Source organism: Trachymyrmex cornetzi, unplaced genomic scaffold, assembly GCF_001594075.2.
Source record: "Trachymyrmex cornetzi isolate Tcor2-1 unplaced genomic scaffold, Tcor1.1 scaffold156, whole genome shotgun sequence".
NCBI classification, from domain to species: domain Eukaryota; kingdom Metazoa; phylum Arthropoda; class Insecta; order Hymenoptera; family Formicidae; genus Trachymyrmex; species Trachymyrmex cornetzi.
In genome coordinates this window covers 1796917-1819292 of record NW_017296157.1, presented here as the reverse complement: position 1 = coordinate 1819292, position 22376 = coordinate 1796917, and the positions used below count along the sequence as shown (strand labels likewise).

The 22376-nt window shown below is 36.1% G+C and overlaps 1 protein-coding gene across 7 annotated transcripts in view; it reads left to right on the top strand.

The window, feature by feature from the left end:
• Positions 1-20431, top strand: part of RhoBTB (Rho-related BTB domain containing) — a 24231-nt gene extending 3800 nt beyond the window's left edge. For 2 of the 7 annotated variants that reach the window (XM_018503375.1, XM_018503373.1), the window contains exons 2-15: positions 11531-11902; positions 12684-12787; positions 12849-13046; positions 14382-14589; positions 14981-15223; positions 15303-15388; positions 15796-15922; positions 16684-16818; positions 17285-17308; positions 18021-18174; positions 18246-18376; positions 19258-19500; positions 19589-19737; positions 20032-20431. In XM_018503375.1, the coding sequence (XP_018358877.1) occupies positions 11723-11902; positions 12684-12787; positions 12849-13046; positions 14382-14589; positions 14981-15223; positions 15303-15388; positions 15796-15922; positions 16684-16818; positions 17285-17308; positions 18021-18174; positions 18246-18376; positions 19258-19500; positions 19589-19737; positions 20032-20272 (2223 nt within the window). In that variant the 5' untranslated portion in view covers positions 11531-11722 and the 3' untranslated portion in view covers positions 20273-20431. Of the gene's footprint in view, positions 28-542; positions 964-11530; positions 11903-12683; positions 12788-12848; positions 13047-14381; positions 14590-14980; positions 15244-15302; positions 15389-15795; positions 15923-16683; positions 16819-17284; positions 17309-18020; positions 18175-18245; positions 18377-19257; positions 19501-19588; positions 19738-20031 lie in introns of those variants that run through there. The other 5 variants (XM_018503376.1, XM_018503374.1, XM_018503377.1 and 2 more) reach the window with 5 other exon arrangements.
• Positions 20432-22376: the final 1945 nt, after the last annotated feature.

The following is a 22376-nucleotide window of genomic DNA, read 5'->3' as shown; positions in this document are numbered from 1 at the left end:
TCGGCCGGCGGCTCTCGTAAGCAGGAGGTGGGTCAACTCGAACTCGCGTTCGAGCGGTCAGTCATTGACAGGTGGTGCGCAGTTCTACTCGATTCACGCTCGAACGCGCGATTCTCCGATGTGTACGTGTCCTCTCCACTACTCTCCGCGTGGAGGGACCCGTGCGCGTCGATTCGTGGACGCTAATCGGCGCCTTCGTGATTTATCTGCCTGAAGGCAAGGCGGAGAGAGGAACGGATTGACCGAGTGGCCGAGAGAGAGAGAGAGAGAGAGAGAGGGTAGGAAATCGTAGGGGGGTGGTGGATGCGCAAGGCGGGCTTGCGAGTTAAAGAAACATCAGATCTAGAAAACGGGGGTCTCCGATCGCGTGTCGACGTGACCGTTCATTTGAAAATTGCGTGACGATTAATATCTCATCGCGATCGTAGGATATCATTGGAGAACGCGCGCGTGAGGAAATTCTTCTGGAAATTGCGTGACCTTTACTAAAAAAAAAAATTTGTTTCGCCGATCTCCGAGCGTACAAATCGTTAATCCGGGTGTCGGAGTAATTAAGGTCCGATGCGGAGCGCGTTTTCGGTCCGAAGAGAGTGAACGGGACGTATTTCTTCCTTCCTCGCCACGGCCACGGTGGAATGCCCCTCCTCGAACGCCCGCCCTGTCAGGACGTCAGCTGGAACTTGCGTGGAACGTCCTGGTTGCGCGATGTGCCGCCGCTGCAGCTTCTAGTCCGTCGCCGCGCTCCGACTGACGACGGCGGTCCCAGACGGGAGGTACGAAGGAGCGGCGATCGTTAGACTTTTACCCGTTACCGTTACACCGCGATTCGCGACGTGGTGCAATCCGCGTTCGCCTACCCTGCGCGGAGGAAACTCCGGCAGTCCGGCCCTTACTCTGGCACGGATAAGGGAGACATCCGCTCGAGTCGGCCCCATCGTCAACAGGCGGGAGTGCTGCACGCGGGTAATTTCTCGAGCGTCGACTGAACTCTGTCTCCTCTCTCTCTCTCTCTCCTTCTCTCTTTCTCTCTCACTCTCTCTTCACTACGCAGTCAATTATATATATACATATATTTCACACTCTGTACTCGCGCGAGAGAACGTGCTTCCTCGCCAAACTCGTCGCGTGTATTCACGTAGTATTCATTAGCTGAAGTGCAGCTGTCATCAAGAGAAAAAAAGAGAATGAGAGAGAGAGAGAGAGAGAGAGAAAGAACTTAGATTACATGCTAGCTCGTATTACACGATTTTTGCAATTTCCTCGATGTCATTCGGCGGAAATATACGTTGGAGAGAAATGTCAGCAAGAGTGTCGAGAAGACACTTAATGCAAATTGATCACGCATAGGTCCACCGTACTCCAGTAGAACGAAGTCCAATGTCGTTGTCTTCGTTCCAACTGCACTTCGCGCGATACTTGTGACGTATTCGCGAGTCGAAGACCACTCGTTGTCTCGACGAAATCTCTCTTGTGACGCATGCATCCCACGCTGATATTCGAGAGGAAAAACGATTGCAACGGGATTTAGGTGGTCAATTGAACGTCACCGTGTTTGGCGTCGATGCGCGTTACGCGCCGCGTGGCCGTTGACTATTATTCCACCTATTTATCTCTAACTTCTCTCTTTCTCTCTCTTCAGTCTATCTGTCCGTCTCGCTTTTAACTTATATAAGAGAGCACTGTCTGCAATGTGAGTGCGAACGTCCCCGCCGCGATGCAGAGGCGAGCCTCGAACTTGCGGCGCCCCGGCCTCCCGATCGTTAATGTTGCCATGAACGTTAGGATCGTTAACGTTGCGGCTAGAATTAACATTAGCGCGTGTTAGTTAATATGCCGCATACACGTGCCACGCGCAGCGTGGGCATACACAACGTGTCATTTTGTTATATACATATGTCATGTACGTTCTACATTATATATACAGAAAGAACGGTATTACTGAAGTGTTTAAACACTTAGGTATTGTTCTGAAAATAATTTCAACTTCGAAATAATTCCTTAAGTAGAAACAAGTCACGATAATGTCAAACTGACGTTGAAATGAATCGTTATTGATTGAAAAGTAATTTTTAGTAATTTTCGAGCCCCTTTGACGTCATTTTGACGTTATAATGACTTGTATTCTGCTTTCTGTAAAAAATTCAAGCATGATAAGCAATGCTGTTTATTGAAAGTTTCAACATTCTAGCAACTTCTCTGCCTAATTATTTTCATAATCCAACAATATTATTTTCAGATTTGTACCTAGTTAAATTTTTAGATATTAGTCGACACCAACTGAAAGTAACACAACATCAGTGTTATAATTTCGCATTCAACAATCTGCGTTTAACAGAAAAAGTAGCTTGATAATTGTTGTAAAATTCTTTAATATTGTATAATTGATCTTGTCTTTAGTTTCTCACTGGGTCTAAACGTATGCCAATCATATTAAAGAGATTCTCAAGTTTCAAATAATGGAGAGGATTTATGTGACTTTTTTATCTTAATACAAGAGCACAAAGGATGCAAATGCCATTACTATTTTCTAAAAAGTAAATAATAAATACAATGTTAGCAGTAAAATCATAATTTGTTATTCAAAAGTATTTTTTTAATAATAAAAATAAATATTGATGTGAAAAAGAAAAAAATTGTTTATAAGTAATCGTTTAAATTTAATTTAGATATTGATAATTCGATTAGAAACGACGTTTCACTAATGTGACGTCATATTTTTAAAAAATTAAGTAATTCATGAACATTTCATTAAACTCTATTCTTTTATGTCCATATAACTTAAAAATTTTCATAATTTGTTTACAATTAAAATCTTCCTCCTCATAAAAATTGAAGCTAATTTAGGAAATTATTTAAAGAACTATACTGTCAAAAAATCTGAAAAAAGTTTAGGAATGTCTACGTATTAATCACAAGTTTATTCGCAATTTTGATCAAATCTTTATATTATGTGAAAAGAACTGAAGAACTTCCTTAAAGGATTTGGTAACAATTGCAAAGGTGATGCTATTTCTGCTGTATGCAGCCAATATAACTATTTCGTTAAATAGCTACAGTACCATGAATTATATTACATTTATATTGTTAGGTGCGGAATTATAACATCGATGTTTAGTACATCTACTTTTTGTTTCAACTGGGTACTTCGGAGAAGAGCAAAACTGTTTTTTCCTCCATTCGCCATTGTGAGTGGCCAATATATTTCGTCCTCATCGTAATAATCTTGTTATTACTCCAACAACCTTATTGTACCTGCCTTTCCTCATCGCCACGGTCATTTCCTCAAACAATTCTGTATATTTCCTCGTAATTGGTTGTTCGCGGCGATACATGGAACCGATTACGCTCCGAGTAACTGTTCGCTGGAACGTACGACGTACCAATGGAGATCGGAACTCGACCGTCGACCCACAGCCGCGGCATAGTTAAAAATTGATTTATGCCCTCCCTCTAACATTATACGAGACGCGTCGTATCGCTCGGCGTTGCGGCATATTCGTGATCATTTGTCCTAACGACCGCCACCGATTGCTGCGTGTATCGCGATTTAAGCGGCGCGTGCCAATGCCGTTTGCGATCCTATCGCCTGCGTCGCGAGAGGAGCGTCTCAGTTTCTTCCGATTGACGGCGATGTCGGAGAGACAGGCACAGATAGGGACGTCGGAAACGCGACGTGCTGGCAGATACAAGACGTTATCGACAGGTGATACGCGACACGCGATATGCTACGATTTTCGGAGTATAACGTGACACCGATTTCGGCGTGGTAATACCGCGCCAAGGATCTGTGTGCGAATTCAGTCGCAGAGAGAGTTCCATGATTAACCGCTGAAAGAGGTCGGCAATAAGAACACCGTTTACCTAATTAATACGGCCGACGGACGCGGCTCGGTCGTTGCGTGGCTCGTTGACCCCGCGCGCAATTCTTGGGGTGCGTCCCGTTTCGCGCGTGATGCGCATGATGTATCATTTTAATATTTCATGAACAACAAAGTCCACTCTTGAACTTGGACCGTCCTTCGGCTGGATTGATTTACACTAGAGACTCTGTAATAGAATCTGGCCGCGAGATGACAGACTTTTGATTGACCTATCGTTTTTTGCCAATTTTAGTAAGTTGGAACGATAGTACATTGACAATGAGAGAAAAATGTACATACATACTAAATTTTAATAAAGGCTGTATCCTAAAATTAACTACTAGTACTGAAAAACTATAGTGCGCGTAACGTAAACTACAGATTTTCAATATTGCCAGTGAAGTTTGATGCACAGCCAAATATTTGTTTAAACAGTACTAGCCAAATATTGGTTTAAAAGGTACTAGCTAAATATTTACTAAATACAAAAATATATTTCTTTGGAACCATTAATTTGATTTAACTCTATTATTTTTTTTATTCAGTAAATATTTTCTCTAAGTTCTTTGAAGTGAAATCTCACTCTAACGAATGAAAATTGAGATAGTCTTGAAAAGAATGGCTCAATTTTCAATCTTTAAGAGTAATGGCCGCAGCACACACTCTTGCATAACGCATAATACATAGTGCATAATGGAATCAACCAATCGAAATTCTTCTTTTCCATGGAATGAGAGGAAAGGAAAACTTCTGATTAGTTGATTCGCTTATGCACTATGCGTTATGCGTTATGCAAAAGCTTATTTCACTCTTCAGAGTGACAATAATTCACTCTAAAAATTTTGGAGGGTTTATATACCGTAAGTAAACGTTAAGTTAGTATTATTTAAACATTTGTTAAAATTTATTACATTTTTCTCAGTATCTCACTCTTGTTTCGACCAAATTGCTCGTGGCCAGACTTTGTTGTAGAATCTTTAATTTACACGTCGTTCGACGTGGCGCGGTGTATGATGTGGCGCAACGCGGCGTGGCGACCGACGCGACGGTTCGAAAGCAAAGAAAGCGAGTAAAGCAGAACGGCGCGACGAGGCGAACAAGGAGAATGGAAGAAAGCGGAGGGTAGTGCGCCGACCCGAGCTACCGCCTACTCGATTTTTCCCATTATACTTGGCGGCGATAGTCCGGTCCTCTTCTACTCGTTCGCGACTGACCTCCCTGCGACCCGTTCTGCAATGCGTCAGCAACGGCTTCTACCGCCGCCGCTGGCGCGCGGTATCTACAGTTCGCTCCCGCACGTTCTACATCCGTTCACCGCTCCTCTCGTGGCTAGCCAACTACAATGCGGGTATATTAGGCGTCATATATGCCTCAACGCTCGCTCAATCGTTTTCTAAAGGCGTTTCCGGAAAAAATGCGTCGCACCTATAGTTACTGCAAATCGTAAATACCCGTGATAAAAAAACAGGTAGGAAAGTAGAACGTAAAAGGACAATCCCTTATGGAAATTTAATATTGAAAAGTAGATGATTAATACTTATTAATAAGTATTCAAACTTTTAATGTAATTAATGAGTATGAAAACTTTTAAAATTCTTAATACTTATTGATAAATATTAAATAATAGTGATAAGTATTAAAAATATACAGTATATTGTTTACTGCTCTTAAATTCTAATATTTAAAATAAATAATACTTCCAATATTAAATTAGTCAATGTTAAATTGTATTTTGGTAAAGGATAATTAACAGCTATTAAAATTTTACACACCGCAAGCTAATTAATAACTATTAATAAATGTTGACATATTCAATATTTAATATCAAGCGATAAAAAGATCGGTAATGTTACTGGAAATTATTAATAAGGAAATTATTAACAAGATTAGGAGTATCTGAAAGCGGCTTCGGAATCACGAATCCGTTGAATTTGCTATTCATTACGAATCTACGAAAATACCCACCAAAGCTATTAGGATTTGACTATTTAAAGCGGACTAATAGTCGTTTCTGCTATGTATATCGATGACGTCAGGACGATATTTCTCTGACTAAATACGCTCTTGTAAATGCATACATAGGACAGTGAAATAGAAACTAAAATCAATTTAAAACCTTGAAAATAGCTTGTCTGGCGCGTCATTGATTAAAGTTTCAGGATGCATAAAAACAGGATAATCACATTGAGGGATCAGTCATACGTTGCACTGATTGCGTACTAATTTTTTTTGTGTTCTGTAATAGGCAATGAATAAATATCGCGGAATATTTTTCTCGAACTTTAATCTTATTTCACATTATTTTGCGTGACTGTGCATTATTTTTAAAAGCGGAAAGTTTCAGTAGGTTTTCTCATTTCTGAAGTAATTGATATAGTTATACTATCTCATCGCCTTAATAGCATAACAGTAATTTCCACATAAAAAGCAATTATTAGACTTTCCCCGAGATTAATAAACTACAGAGTAATAATAAATTTATAATTAAATTAATAGAATTTGTGAAATTCTAATATTTTTTATTTTTAAACTCGTTTAGAGGGATGCAGCATAAAAAGTATTTGCTCAAATATTTAGCTTTTTTGTATATATATCGTTAGCATATTTTCTTAGTAAATATTTATGGCATTAACCAATCGCGAATGAAATATTATTAGCTATTTCCGAATCCATAATACAATAATATTGATTTTAATAATAACAACGTTTGCGATACTCGACCGGAAATTCGAAAATAGAGCTTATTATATATGACTTACGTTCTTGAAAATACAAACAGAGGGAAACATACGATTTATAATTAATTTTTAAAAAGAATTATAGCAATTATTATTACCTTTAATGCTTAAATATGTTATTAAATCTTCGCCTTTTGTTTTGGAGAAAACGTTCATTTTAATGTCCGTCGCAATTGGTGCATAGCGTAGCAAGAAGTATGAAAACAACTTAACGCCATATTAGTAAAGATCGATGGACCTTGCTAAAGTTGATGACGACTTTTGGTACCGATTTTAACTGACGTAAAGCATTCGCTACATTAGCCTGTTTTGTTATACAACTGCATTACTATATAACTATGTAATAACTGTATTATACGCTTGGTTTACTGTATATTGCTTGAAACACTGTACTAATTTGCTCATATACATTATACTGTGTTCACAAGTGTATTAAAAAGCCGTAACATATTCGCAAGATAATGAAAAGCGTTGCGTTTAAAAATTTCAAAAGAAATCAGCATAAGAGAGAGAGAGAGAGAGAGAGAGAGAGAGAGCCGCTTTTAGAATACTATATAAACTCTTCTCGACGTAACATTCGGCAATTTAAAAAAATTAAAGCCGATTTTAGCTCGAAGATTGGCTATTTATGACTCGTAATGGATCAAAAGAACTGCGCTATCTATAGCACATGAATGATGATTGCCGCATAATATCTTACCCTCGCTAGCAATTTAAATCGAGGTACAGTTCTTGTATGGTCGATTATATGAAATCACAGTAATAATAATTCCGATAAAGAAAATTTTGTTTGAAGAAATTCTATAATAAAATCACGTTCGTTGCAGCAAATTATGTGATTTAAAATAATAAAAAATCAAGATCATTAGGTATATGCAAAGCATGGAAAGAATTTAAACGGCCGAGAAAGAGCAATAAAAATGTTAAGTAAATATATATATATATATATATAAAACTGTTTTAATATCTTATCATAGAGTGTACTTGAACGTTTCGACTTTAGAAAGTTTTCATCAATGAAACAAAATTAACCAATGTAAAAATAAAAGTAAATTTTAACTAAGATTTAATTATCTAATATATAGATATAAAACATAAAGAGCAAATAAATTAAAATACAAATTTCAATAAGGCTAAATCAAGAGTTATAAACAATGTCGCAGATACAAAACATCTGTTAATGATAAAATACATGAAATTAATGTTCAAGAAATTTGTAACGGATTCTTGGTTTAAAGGTAAAAACTAGTTAAATTTGACATAAATGTATCAATGTTCAAATAAAAATATAAACTATATAAAGGTAAACCAAATTATTAAAATTTATAGTCACGGAAATAAACGATTAGTATTCAGACGACAAACATTAGTGTGAAATGTGTAAATCTATGTGTAAATTATCAGCAATCTCTTATTTGTAACAGAACTGTAGATGACCGTTCAGTCTATTTACCGACGCGATGACAGCGTTAATGTCCGACAAGACACGATAAAGAAACCGATTATATTTGCGAATTTTATGATATCTAAAAATTCAAGGTCAGATTAACACGCGAAGAGCCAGATTGTAACTAATTATCCACTATCCTTTCTGATCAATAATTTTATATATGAAGAGGTTTATCGATGCGATCACTTGGACACGGAACGGGCGGATTATACATATTCCATTTCCAATTCATTTTTAATCTCAAGATGCATGATTCGCCGAATGAATGGAGAGCGGACACTTGCCACAAATTCTATTTCATGAAAGTAGGTCTCGTCCAAAGACACTTCCCGGAAAACGTCAGCGAAACAGGCGCACTATTGAGCGACGAGTTTCGCATCGTGACTCAGTGAATATTACATTTTGCATATCTTGAGTAGTTGTCACCTGGTATTATCGACATATTTCCTCTAGGTGCATAATATTATCGTAACAAGCGGATATTATAACATTATACACCCGCCGCATGAAGCGAATGTTGCCTTGAGATGCGTTTGACATGAAAATCGTGGGTAAACTAATTCAAGTTTTCTTACTACGTAGCGCTTTTACTCATTCCGCTTGAGACTAAATTCGCAACTTTTCTAATCGAACAGACTTTAGATAGTCGACAAATACAGTGGGATTTAACTTTAATTATTTACAAAGCGGGGATTATATTTGCTTTATTTTCAAAGGTATTTACCATTTTAGGAAATTTAATTTTAATTGCACTATTTTAGGAAATAGTATTCTCTTATGAGTTTTGGAAATTTTTTAGACTATATAGACTCGAACTTTTACTCTTTTTTTTTTTATATAAATTCATATTTTAATAACAAAATATTCATATAAGATTTAATTGTGAATTTAATATAGATTTATATAATATAGAATATACAGTAAATGCAAAAAGTATTTTTATATATGAGATTTTTATTAAAAAAATCTTATTCGTAAAAAGTATACATTAATTAACAATTTATTAATAATGAATACGTTTTGTCTGAATATAAACAAAAGAACTTTGTGAAAATAATAATGTCTATTTTAGAAGCTAATATTTATTGGGCGTAAGAATATTTTTTGTGCGCCCAAATAATTTTTCATTTTCGTTTATTATTATAATCCTTCACACGATGATTTTCCTTTATTGGAACGCACGATGGTTTGTGTTCCAGATTAATTTTCATCACTTTAACAAATATAAAATTATTAAGTGATTTTTATACATATTTTAACATCTTTAAAAAATATTTATAAAATTGTATACTTATTTAAAAAATTGTATATAAATATTAAATAAATTACTTGATGCTCTTAATTTTTTAAAGAAAAGAAATCTGCAGGACACGAATGACTCAATCATATGTACTGAGGTAACTAAGATAAGGTAGCTAAGATAAGACATTATTAAAATAAAAAATCTATCTTATTGTTAAAATATATTTTAATCGTTATATATCTTTCTAGATAATATAATTTTGAGAAAAAGCAATCTACTTTAGTCTTTGTTAACAAATTACTAATTAATGTTTACTTTCTAAAAATAAGGTTATTTTAAAAAGATATTTTTCCTGTAATAATACTTTTTGCACTCACTGTACTTGGATAATGTAGACTTTCGTAGAAAATAGATAAAATTGAATTTATATCGGTAATCGCGAGTTAGCACATTCTTTAATATTAGGAAAATCGAACGACATTTAATATTGAATTCACAAACATGACTTTAACGTTAATGAATATTTAAGTGTATACATATATATAACATTGTCTATGGAAGTTTCCAAGCATCTTTAAACATGCTGTTCTGATAAATTGAACATCCGCATAAGATCTATATAGATCTATAAGATCTAATGCAACGATGAATTTCTTTTGTACCGAAACTAGAAGGGAAAAGTCGAGATGTTGTACGGAAATTTATAGAAGGAGATTTAATGTAGTGTACGACCGCCGAGAATGAAGTTCACCGAGCGCGGTGAGGATTTTGAGAATGAATTAGTCAGAGGAGTGACATATATATATATATATATATATATCTACGCGCTCGTTCAGGGTTAAAGCGATGGAAATCAAGTTGAGATCTCGGAGCTTCGGTTCTAAATATAGAAGAAAACCTTTTTCAAGGGGGTCAAATCACGCTCACATGTATATACATATGCAATAGACATGAGTACACATATTTGGAGTGACTAAACATTTCAGATTCTTATCTCCTCTCGACGTGCCTAATATACACCTAGTAATACGTTTAACACGACTATGTTTTTTGCGAATACCATGTGCAATCATGCCATCTTCGCAATTTGTCAAATTATCGTTTTAGTTTGACGCGATGAACGATGGCGTCCATGTCGTAGATTATTTTCGGCACGAATATGATTTCCCTCCCCACTTTCCGCATCTTCGATTGTCTCAAGACGTGATCGAAGATGTCAAGTTTGAGGGGATGTCCTCGGCCACGCTGAGTTATATGCTCCGATTAATCGAATATTAAGACATACGATTATGATTATTTTTTATGTAGATAATTAATTAAATTTTATACACATAATTGTGATTCACTATGTATGTAAACAGTTCATACTTGGCGTCAAAAATTGAATAGACCGAGGTAGCTATAAATCGCTAAATAATTCACGTAAGAAAAGGCAACAGATTATTTAATGTGTGCATATTTATATACTTAAAGCCACGACATTATGCAACGAACAACTATCGAAACGATATAACATCTACGTGTCCTTGCACTAAGGCTAAGTGTCCACTTAAGAGCTTTATTGTGACTTCGCTTTCGAAGAGCGAGTATGGTTCTAGATACATTATAGGATATTGAGACATTATCGAGAACCACGTACTCTCAAGAGTGGAAAAAAGCTGTAAAGTGGATAAACATTGCGTTCGTGTCGCGCACTCTCTTACAGAAATCTAATACTGATCAATTTGATATGAGTCAATTTATTACTGAAAGACATTAATTAATTAACAAATTAAATAACTAACAATAAAATATGTAATATAACGGCTCTAAGATTAAATCTGATAAAAATGAAATAAAAATCGCCAATGAGAACCAGCGCGGATATTTGTGTGCAAGTTCAATTTTATTACAACTAGAAAATCACTTTTGCGTGCGAAATTGTAACAGTGATTCTGTAGTTGTAATAAAATTTAACTCGCGCACTAATATCCACGTGGACCTTATTTGCGGTTTCTATAAAATAATTAGTTACTTTACTATATTTATGGAATACTAAAAGTACTGAACAATAGTGCTTTTAATACTTGAAATAAATAATTACTATCTTTCAGTAATAAATTGACCATCAAATTAGACAGTATTAAATTTCTGTAAAGGAGTGCGCGACGATGCGAATGTATTTCGTTAAATTTTTAAATATTTCAACAAAATCCATCCTTTTCGTGTAAGAGCTGATGCATCGTTTCCATGTGTTCAGTTTTAGCGCTTATCTTATCAACGGCAAGGTCGAGGACGTCGTGTTCCGGTCCGATTATCGGATGTGGTGCACGCATTTGGCGGCTACGGAAACGACAACGGTAGCATCATCTGTGACGGAGACAGCGGTCGAGAACTCGAGCGATCTGGCAGGTGAGAGGGCATATTGTATGAGCAGGGGAGACTGCCGGTGATGGACAATGAGCAACCGCACCAGGAACTGGTCAAGTGCGTGGTCGTGGGTGACACGGCAGTCGGAAAGACCAGACTGATCTGCGCCAGAGCCTGCAATAAGCACGTGTCACTGTCACAACTCCTGACTACTCACGTGCCCACGGTCTGGGCTATCGACCAATATCGGATCTACAAGGATGTGAGTCTGCCTATATCTGATTCCTTCCTGTATTCCTTTTCACTTGAAAACACATTTGATCCAATTATTGATTAAAATTAAATTGCAATATGTGCATGGAAAAAATGGCTTAGTTGAGGTATCTAAACATTTAGCTATACCTATATAGATACACTGAGAAAAAAATATAGTCAATTTTAATAAATATTTAGTTCAATACTGCCAACTAAACATTTACTTACAGTAAATAAATATTTGTTCAGTAAAAAAATGATTGTTAAATCAAATTAATATTTTTTGTATCACAAATAAGTATATCTTTATATTTAATAAATATTTAGTTGGCAGTATTCAACTAAATATTTATTAAAATTGACTATATATTTTTTCAGTGTACAGATTTAAAAAGAATTTTGTTGGACCACTAAAATAATTAGGTATGTAGAATGATGAGCAATGCAGCTGAAAGTTTTGACATTCTGGCAACTAGTTTGAGTGTCCTATTATTTTTAGATGTACAGCTAAATTTTAAGAAATCTCAATAAATCCATTCCATGTATAATAATCAGTAATAGGCAGTATAAATTATACTGTATAAATTAAAAATTTAACGTTAAATGAGGTCACAATTATGAAGTGATTTAACAACGAAAGAAAATTCAGAAGTGAATTTAATTCTTTCTGTTCAGATTTTCGTTAAGACAAAAACATGCTCATTATTATCAAGTTAAATGCTATCACCATTATTAATTTTTCTAGAAGTATGTAGCAGTATTAAATAACATAGTGTGATACGTGTCAGGTATTGGAGCGATCTTGGGAGGTAGTAGACAATGTAAACGTGTCGTTACGTCTCTGGGACACATTTGGCGACCACGAGAAGGATCGACGTTTCGCATACGGCAGGTAAGACTATCGCCGAACGGAATTTTTACACGATCGATATTAATTGAAAGGATTTTACTAGGTCTGACGTTGTGTTACTATGTTTCTCCATAACCAACCCCGTTTCCTTGCGAAACTGCAAGGTGATGTGGTATCCCGAGATAAGGAGGTTCTGCCCGCAGACACCGGTCCTATTGGTCGGATGCAAAAACGATCTGCGATATATGTATCGGGACGAAACTTATCTCAGTTACTTTCGCGATCGCAGTCCCTTTGTAAGGTAAATTATTTTCTTTAAGAAATTAACTTATAGAACAAAAATTAGAGAAATTAAAAGGATTTAACGAAAAACGTTTCGTGAAATCAAATTTCAAAAACTCAGAAAGTATTAATTTTTTCAAAATTTCAGAATTCAAATTTTTTTCAAGTTTTTAAAATTTTGAAATTTTATAATTTTTATTTCTTTGAACACTTGTAATATAAAACATTACATAAATTGATTCTTTAATAAAAGAGAGCGATATTTATTTTTTATCTTAGATTAATTTCTTCATATTTGTTAATTTATTTTCACAAAATAAATTTTAACAAAGATTGTTAAAACATATAAAAAATATTATATTCCAAAAATTAGTTAAAATTAATTTAGTTATTTTAATCGATTACATCTTCTTTGGCGACGAAGAAAATTTGCGCGCGACCATCAGATTTTTTTTTAGCTTAGTGTGAAATTCATTCACTCGCATCGATGCTTCTTCAACGGTGGTCAGTTTACCGAAGTGTGTCGAAGTATTGATTTTTCAGCGAGTCTCCGTAAGCTTCCTCGAAATCTTTTACCAGCAAAAAATATTCATTACGATCAGCTTATGCGGCATCGTGCGGCATATGAATTTTATAACGGCGCTAGGTGATCGATTGAAAAGCTTAAAATTCTCGATAGTTGAGTAATCGGGTCGAGTCAAAATTAACCGAACCTTGACACACCGATTACTCCCTCGGGAGAAAGCCTGAAAGTTATTCTCGTGACTTTTAACTCCCTTCTTTTTACAACGGTCGGAATGACTTCATCGCGTCATTTCAGTTTCACCTTCTTCATTATTAATACATATTGCGAAATACATTTCAACGATGCGCAATTGCACTTAAAACATAATCAATCTCATCTATAGAAATCATGTATAGATTTTCAAATCCAATGTTATTATTTTTCAATCTATTATAAAACAAGATCGATGTAGGGGGACAATCATATTTATTGTTAACAGAGAAATACTTTACTTAAATGGAAAATTCTTAAATCTAGAATAAAGTGAGATACTTGGACATCGGTTTTATATCAAATATTATGGCATCGGCATCGTGCGTTATAACATCATAAAGATTTATTCTAAACGTAAAAATATAAAAAAAACTTAAATTTATGCATGTCTTGTTTCACAAGACAATAAGTCAATCTCATATTTAATTCAAAGAAGGAGAATCAGAGTTATTAATTTAATCTTATATTATTTTATTTTTGTATTGCATAAAGTTGCAATAAGATTAATACGTCAAGAATATTTTTTATCTCGTTATTAGAAATCCTTTTTGAGAGAGTGGTCGCGATTGTTTACAGGGCTACGAGGAAGAGCGATCTGGTTATGCCGGATCAGGCACGGGCGGTGGCGCGAGAACTCGGTGTGTGCTATTACGAGACAAGCGTTTTCACTTATTACGGTGTGAACGAGGTGTTCGAAAATTCGATACGTGCCGCCCTAATCGCACGTCGTCAGCAACGTTTCTGGATGACGAACTTGAAAAGGGTGCAAAGACCTTTGTTACAGGTAACAAATGATGCATGCAAACGATTTTACGACAGACTTGTCTTTCAAATAGAAATAAAGAAGAGCTTTCGTTCTCATAATCTTTGATATTGTTTCTGAATAAATATAAAATTAAGATCGTGTGTTTAAAAAAAAAAAGATGGATGTTACAATGTTGGAATGATGCTTGAGTATGCCGCCTTCCAGTAAACGTCAACTAAAATAACATAAATCAATGTTATAATTTCATACTTAACAATATAACTGTTACGCACGATATATATTATATTTATATATTATATTTGTATTGCTGAGGATGAAATTATAATATTGACGCTATTCTACTGTATTTACTGGGTTCCTTTTCGCAGGTGTTGAGTTGTTAATAAGATACGATGATTTGATTTGATAGGCACCATTCTGTCCACCAAAACCTGTACCGCCGAAGGTATGCCTGGCTGCAAGTACCTATGAGGAGAACATGAAGAGCCTGTGGACGAGGCCGGTTCACACGGACGTTACTCTGATAGCGAGTAACTGCACGTTCTCGGTTCATCGATGTTTACTCGCCGCCGCTTCGCCGGCGTTTCACCGGCTCTTCTCGATGGAACTCGCTCAGGAACTAACGCCACGCAGCTCCAGCGAGTCCAGCATGGTATATGCCAGCTCTATCAGGTTCGGAGGTAGTAACAGGATAACACAATAACACATGTTTCCCTTATTGTCTCGTCAAGGTGAGCACTTTCGGCGAGGCCACCGTCGGTGACTTCAACGACGATACCGAGTGCCTAATTCGTATCGATCAAAGCAAACCCGCAAAGTGAGTTAATCCTTCCTCGTATGTTTACTCCTGCGTCGATTAACCCTTTATTTGGCAAGCCGCAGTTAACACGTGATGGAACATGTCTAATCTTGCGGCAGGTGTTGCTGACTAACATGCGTTAACATAAGTTGAGTGTCGCTTATAGGCTTGATACTAATAAAAGGGCATGCAGTTGAAACGCTTCGATCATGCATTATCCAACACGCTGATATAGCTTGAGGATGATTATTGCCAAATAAAGAGTTAGATGCAGTCCCCCCTTAGTCTTTGCACGGTCTTTAAATATCGGCACATTCGACTTTACGTAGCGACGGAACAGAGTTTGCAATATGTCTTAAAAAAAGAATTTATATGTTTTATTGTGTCCCGATATACCCTGCACAAACGAGTTCCGAACCTTGCAGAGTCTGGGAACAACTTAAGCGACGATCGAGTTTTCAAGTACTGCCGACGATGGATAATCAGAGAAAAAGCAACAGCGCGACGAGGGAGCTGAATCATCCTGCCTTCCAAAATATTCGTATATGTCTGGTGAGAGATTTTAACATTGTCCATGGGCGTATATAAAGAGAGAGCAAGGGGAGTACTTGTCCCTCTCCTCTTAAATTTTGGCAAAGAGAACTGATTTAATTATGAAAATAATTTTTACAATAAAAAGTTAAACTGTCATTGCCTAATTCGTGGTTCACGTATTATTCATAAGAACGTTCGCTGAAGATCCTCGAAAGCTGACTGTAACCATTTGTTGTCACTGTGGGATCAAATAGACCCATAGTTCGAATTTTAGTCTATATATTATATAATGAGGCTTCATGAAACATTTGTCGAAAGTTTGAAGATTCTGTTATCGGAGACTATTCAAGTATGCCTCTTACAAAAATTTAATACTGACCAATTTTTAATACTGGCCAATTTATTACTGAAAAACAGTAATTAATTACTTATTTGAAGTACTAAAAAAAAGTACTAAACAATAATGATTTTAATACATAGAATAAATAATTAATTACTGTCTTTCAGTATTGATTAATATTATAGATTTCTGTAAGGGGCGTCAATTTAGTATAATATATGGTAGCTGTTTGAAGAGGATCATTTTTTCAATCATGAGTCAATTTGACTTTTCTGAGGTGAAACAACGAAGAGTTAATATAAGTATATTTTAACAAGTTTTGTGTAAAGAAAAATTTGTTTGTTCCCCTTCCAACTGAAATTCTTGGTATATCCGTAACATTGTCGCACAAGGACTCGCCATCGTTCCGGGTGATTACTTATCGTCAAACGCTTTACAGACTGAAAATGCGAACGGTGTGCAGCAGCCCATGACTGTGATCACGCTGTCGAAGCTGATCACGCCGCAGGCGATGCAGCAGTGCTTGCAATTCATTTACACGGGCAGCCTGGACAAACGGTATCACGATCTACAAGTACGTTGGGTCGGTAGAAATTATAAGAGAAAAGGTATATTCGAGAATGTAAGAAGACACTCTTTTTTTGTTTATCCGCCGCGAAAATAAAACGCGCGTGAATAAGCGAGTGGAAATAGGCGCGGTATAATCTCCGGGCAAAGAGAAAACGAACGAGGAGCGAGTTATCTCGGAGGTTTATACGACAAAGTACAAACTCAATAGAATAAATATGCTCTCCGGTTTTACTTCTTTTGCGGTTGCGCAAGCTCTGTCGTCTTTATATCAGGTATAATTTTGCAGCAACGTTTACATTACGTAAATTATACAATTTGAGAAAACACGACTGAGAAACCGCGAATGTTACTGACGTATCACGTCTGATAAGAGATACGGTGTGTACTTGTATGATCTCTTAAGAGCGTGAGCTAAACTCGCAATTGTTTGCAGAATATACAGAGTAACTAACGCGGCTCTATTCTTTCAGACAGCTCCTATCGGGCTTCTACTGGTTAGTACCAAAAGCGAAATGCGTTTGGAAATTTGGCAGTCGCATTAATACATACGTACACGTTTACATGCGCACGCACGCACGCACATAGTAGCCTCATCTAGCTGATCTGTTTCGACTTTTAAAGATTTAATTGCGTGATCATATCATCATACGAGCATGTGCCTTTCTATTACGACTAATTACGAGGCAAACTCGACGCATTTCCACAAACTAATCTTTTAATTGAGTAATTGAAGCAAAAATTAATCAAATATTAAGAATGAGATAGATAAATATCAGAAAGCTGAGAGGCTGTTAAAGTTCGCTAAAATTATTTATGTATCTTGTAGACACGTTTAACTATCTTATATCATAATTATTTAATACCGCATAATTTGGCAATACCGATCTTTAACGTTTAGCTGATAGGCCATGCTCACATTAAGCTTATAGCGAATCATCGCTTCCGTAGTATCGTGCGATCATCACGAGCGGGGGGATCCTCGAGGAATCGACACACGGTCGACTTCGGCCGAGGGGGTGCCGTGCATGGATACGCTTCCAGTTGTTCTCACCGACATTCTAGAATCATTGCCTAGTAGGATAGGTCCTCTAGCGATCCGGAAGCGATCAGATCTCGTGTCTTTCTTTTTTTTCTAATCGATCATTCTACGTCATTGGAAGTCGCGATGGTGCATCGACATGATGTTTCGGTTGTTCTTGCCCGCAGGAAATCAGGCAAGCGGCCGAATTCCTCGAGTTGCCGCAATTACTCATGGTGCTCGGTAGCATACAGACGCGGGAGCAGTTCGTCAATAGCGATCTCAATAACCGGTACAAGCAAGTGGTTAGACAACGGCTGGAAGATATCTGCCTGGAGCAAGGTGGGTATACCGTTTACGATTGAAAAGGTGAAGTAATGCGAGTTTTTGACTAAGAAATGTGATACACTTAGGTCTCTTCGCTGATGTGATGTTTGAGCTAGATGATGGCAGCGTACCGGCCCACAAAGCGATTCTCACTGCCCGATGCGACGTAATGAAAGCCATGTTCTCTGGCGATTTTCGCGAAAGCAGCGCAAAAGTCGTAAGTAAAATGTAACAATTGCAACTATCATAACTGATCGTAATTCCATGCGTAATTAATTCAATATGAATTATAAAATTACTCTACAATGAACAAATTCTCATAACATCTTATAATAATTTTAAGAATTTTTCATACATTAAATTTATTAGAAGAGTTCTAAAAGAGCTCCTCCAGATTTTATAAATTTTTTTGGAAATTATAGGATGAGAAATCTTAGTATATATATTTCGGAATTTATATATGTATATAAAAAAAAGATGCTCTGTAGAAAGATTTGCAGGTTCAATGCTATTACTTTTCGATTTATCATACAATAAAATCAATATAGAGACAATTATATTTATTGTTATTTTATTCTTATGGAAAATTCTTAAATCTAGACTAAGATAATCTTAGACATTATCGTGTAAAACATTGGCACCAGCATTGCACGTTGTAATATCGGGAAAAGATTTATTCTAAACGTATTAAAATATATAAACATATAAATTTATATTTGTCATTTTTGTCTCAAGAAATAAGTCAATCTTATTTAATTCAAGGGAGGAAAATCGAAATTATTGTTCTAATCTTAATATTATTTTATTTTTATATTGTATAAAGTTACGATAAGATTAAGTACGTATAGAATATTTTTTAGATCAGAAAATCTTTCTGAGAAGGTGTAGAATTTTTGTGTTTAAAAAATGTATAAAAAATTTGAGAAATCTTCTTAAAAGTTATAAAACACATATTATACATATACAAGTTCTTAAAAAAAAAATTATATGACGAATTCTAAAAAAGCATTTTACCAAAGTAATTTTGAAGAACTCGAATAAATTAGACATAGTGGTTAGTCACACACATAATAAATACGAATCATATCGCAACGACAGATAGTCTTTCCTGGGGTTCGGGAGTATACATTCCACAAGTTACTCTGCTATCTTTACACGGACGAAGTGCCAGCGATCTCTTCGATCAGATGCCTGAACCTATTGGAACTAGCCAACAGACTCTGCCTTCAACGATTGGTCAACCTAGTCGAGAGCAGAGTGATTGAAGATCTTGAGCGGCTTTCGCAAAATGAGGGGAACGACGCTGTGGAAAACTGCCTGAGGCTGTTGGAGCCGTGCAAGGTCAGTTTCCTTCACGTGTTTTACATCAATTAAGACGTGATAATAGCAGTAGAGCGGTACCCGTTTAACGCTCAGTTATGATTTCCAGCTGCATAATGCCGATCAGCTGGCCGACTGGTGCATGAATCATCTCTGCGTTAACTATAATAAGCTGTGCAAAATGTCACCTCGTAGCGTGCGACTGCTTCATCCGGAGAACCAGGAGTATTTGAACGAGCACCGATGGCCGCCGGTTTGGTACGCATTACGGTGATCTTGCAATTCTTTCTACTATTTGATTTCAATAGAAGAAACCTTTTTTCCTTATAACTTTTTCTTTACGATACATGTCATGCTATTAACATCTATTTTTATGTAAGTAAATTTCTGTATAAGTAAATAATGTAATTTTTCATATAATATAAATTCCGTCTATCATTCCGAATAAATTAAATATCGATGTAATAAATTTAATCAAGATTGCTACCGTTTAGTTCTTTAATATATGTGTATTGTGATAATTTTGATACTATCACAATTTATCTCTAATAGGTACTTGAAGGATTACGATTACTATCAGAAGTGTTTAGCGGAGCAGGTACGCGAGAACAAGCCGACATTGAAGCGGAATCGTAATCAGTCCGGTTGTCTGTGTTTCTCGGGCTCGAGTAAAACCAGACGGGAGGGTAACACCGGTAACGGTGGAGGCACAAAATCGACGACGTCGAGCGAGACACCGGCAGATCGGCCACTCTTCGACGCCTCGACCGAATCCGGCGAGCAAGCTGTATGACAGGAACCAAGCGGCCTCAGCCGCTCCGTCAGATTCATCCTGGTCCTACCTGTGCTCATGGTCTTCATATGCACTATTTTTACCATTTTGATACTGCTACAGATTTATACTTAAGCGGACTGCAAGACACCAAAGAGACTACGCGTAAACGCACGAAACACACACCTAAATATATGTATATATACATATATTTATTTATATATATGATATTACTATATAAATATATGTAATGTTGTATATATATAAATATATGTATATATACATATATTTATTTATATATATGATATTACTATATAAATATATGTAATGTTGTATATATATAAATAAATGTATATATGTATAAATAAAATATTACAATATATGTATATGTAATATATACTTATAATATATATATATAGGTGTATATATATATAGATATATAAAAATAGAAATACACATTATATATACATGTGGATAAATAAAAGACACATACACATACACAACACGTACCATGAAAAACACGCAATCCAATAATCGCGACGAAAACCGATTTAGGGCTAGCTAGGGGATGCATTCGATTTTAGCTCATCGAGGTCGAGTCTTGAGTCCTACTCCCTATCTCATATGTGATTTCTCTTTTTTCTAACGGAATCATTCTTCGAGCCGTGCATTTTTAAGAAGCTCGATTCCGCCGATCGATACATCGAGTTGGTCGCGAGTATCCGTGAACGTTTCCATGATTTTTTTTGTACGTGGACCTGCGGATTTTTCGCGATGCAACTCACATACTTTTATCTTCCGCAAATAAAACGAAAATTTCGTGTTTTGAGGGGAGACTTTGTACTTTCTCTATTTGCGCGTTGATATCCCGGAATGTATATGTACATTCAGAAACAAGATAGTGTGGATGCTAATATGAATAAAGATCAACTCACTTTTGTTTAATTCGTATTTTTCCTTATCAAAATAACGATTGGTGCGAATAAACATATCCATAAACAATCATTTCACGTATGTACAAACATCTCAAAGAAATGGCAATCTATAAGAAGTAGAAAAGATAAACTGAGTAGAAAATGTATTATTTTTTTGTCGTATATCAGAAAAGACAAATATATGTATATGTAATAATTAAAGTCAACTATTCCTATTCTATTTTAGTCATAGAATTTTAAAAGTACTTCCATATGAAAAGTATAAAGTCATATCAAGACGCTAGATGAAGGATATGAAGAATAATGAATGTGAAGGGACTAGTTAAAGTAGTAGTTATATAGGAATGCTTAGAGTTAACGAAATGTATATGATAATCTTGTATATGCGTACGTTTGTCGACATTTAATGTCTTTCCACATATGTAACCGGAATCGTCGGTTAAGTGAAGAAATCAATTATAAGCTTGAGCGTCCACACTTCGTTGTCTCTGATTGTATGTACGCGACTTTCGCGAATACAACGCAACGCGCTTGCATCATGCAAGTATCGCCGCCTTCGCCGCAAAGTTTCAATTTTGTTGTTAAAGAACACGGCCACGGTCGTGTATTTTAGGTCCCCATTCTGTAATTTTTAACAACAGCGTCGGTGTAATTACATTGTCTCGTTGCGCAGCTTTTTTACTACGTATATATTATACTCTCTAAAACTTTTAGAGTGAATCTCACTCTGAAGAGTGAAATCTGTTAAAGATTGAAAATTGAGCCACTCTTTTTTAAGACTGACTCAATTGTCATTCTTTAGAGTAAGATTCTCCTCTAAAGAATTAGAAAGTAAAAATCCTGCGCAACGATAATGTAACGATGTTGTTGAGTTACAGAATAGGAGGCATCGATCACGGTATGATTGTCGTTTCGGTATGACTCTTTTGCGTTCCCTCCGTGGACCAGCGATTATTACGACAATCATCCGCGATCCACTGACGATTGCGGTAATTATTACGCGTACGTAATATTTCAAAAGCGACACGTAGGAAAGGTGAAATTCCGAGCATTTGACTTTAAACGAAAATACGCGCGATGTCTGTTTAAATTAAGAGAAACGAAACGCACGGCATGCGTATGGTAATCATTCTGTTGTCGATGCGTGTTAGACTGAAGAAACGAGCAATAGTTTTAGTTAGTAGCGCAGC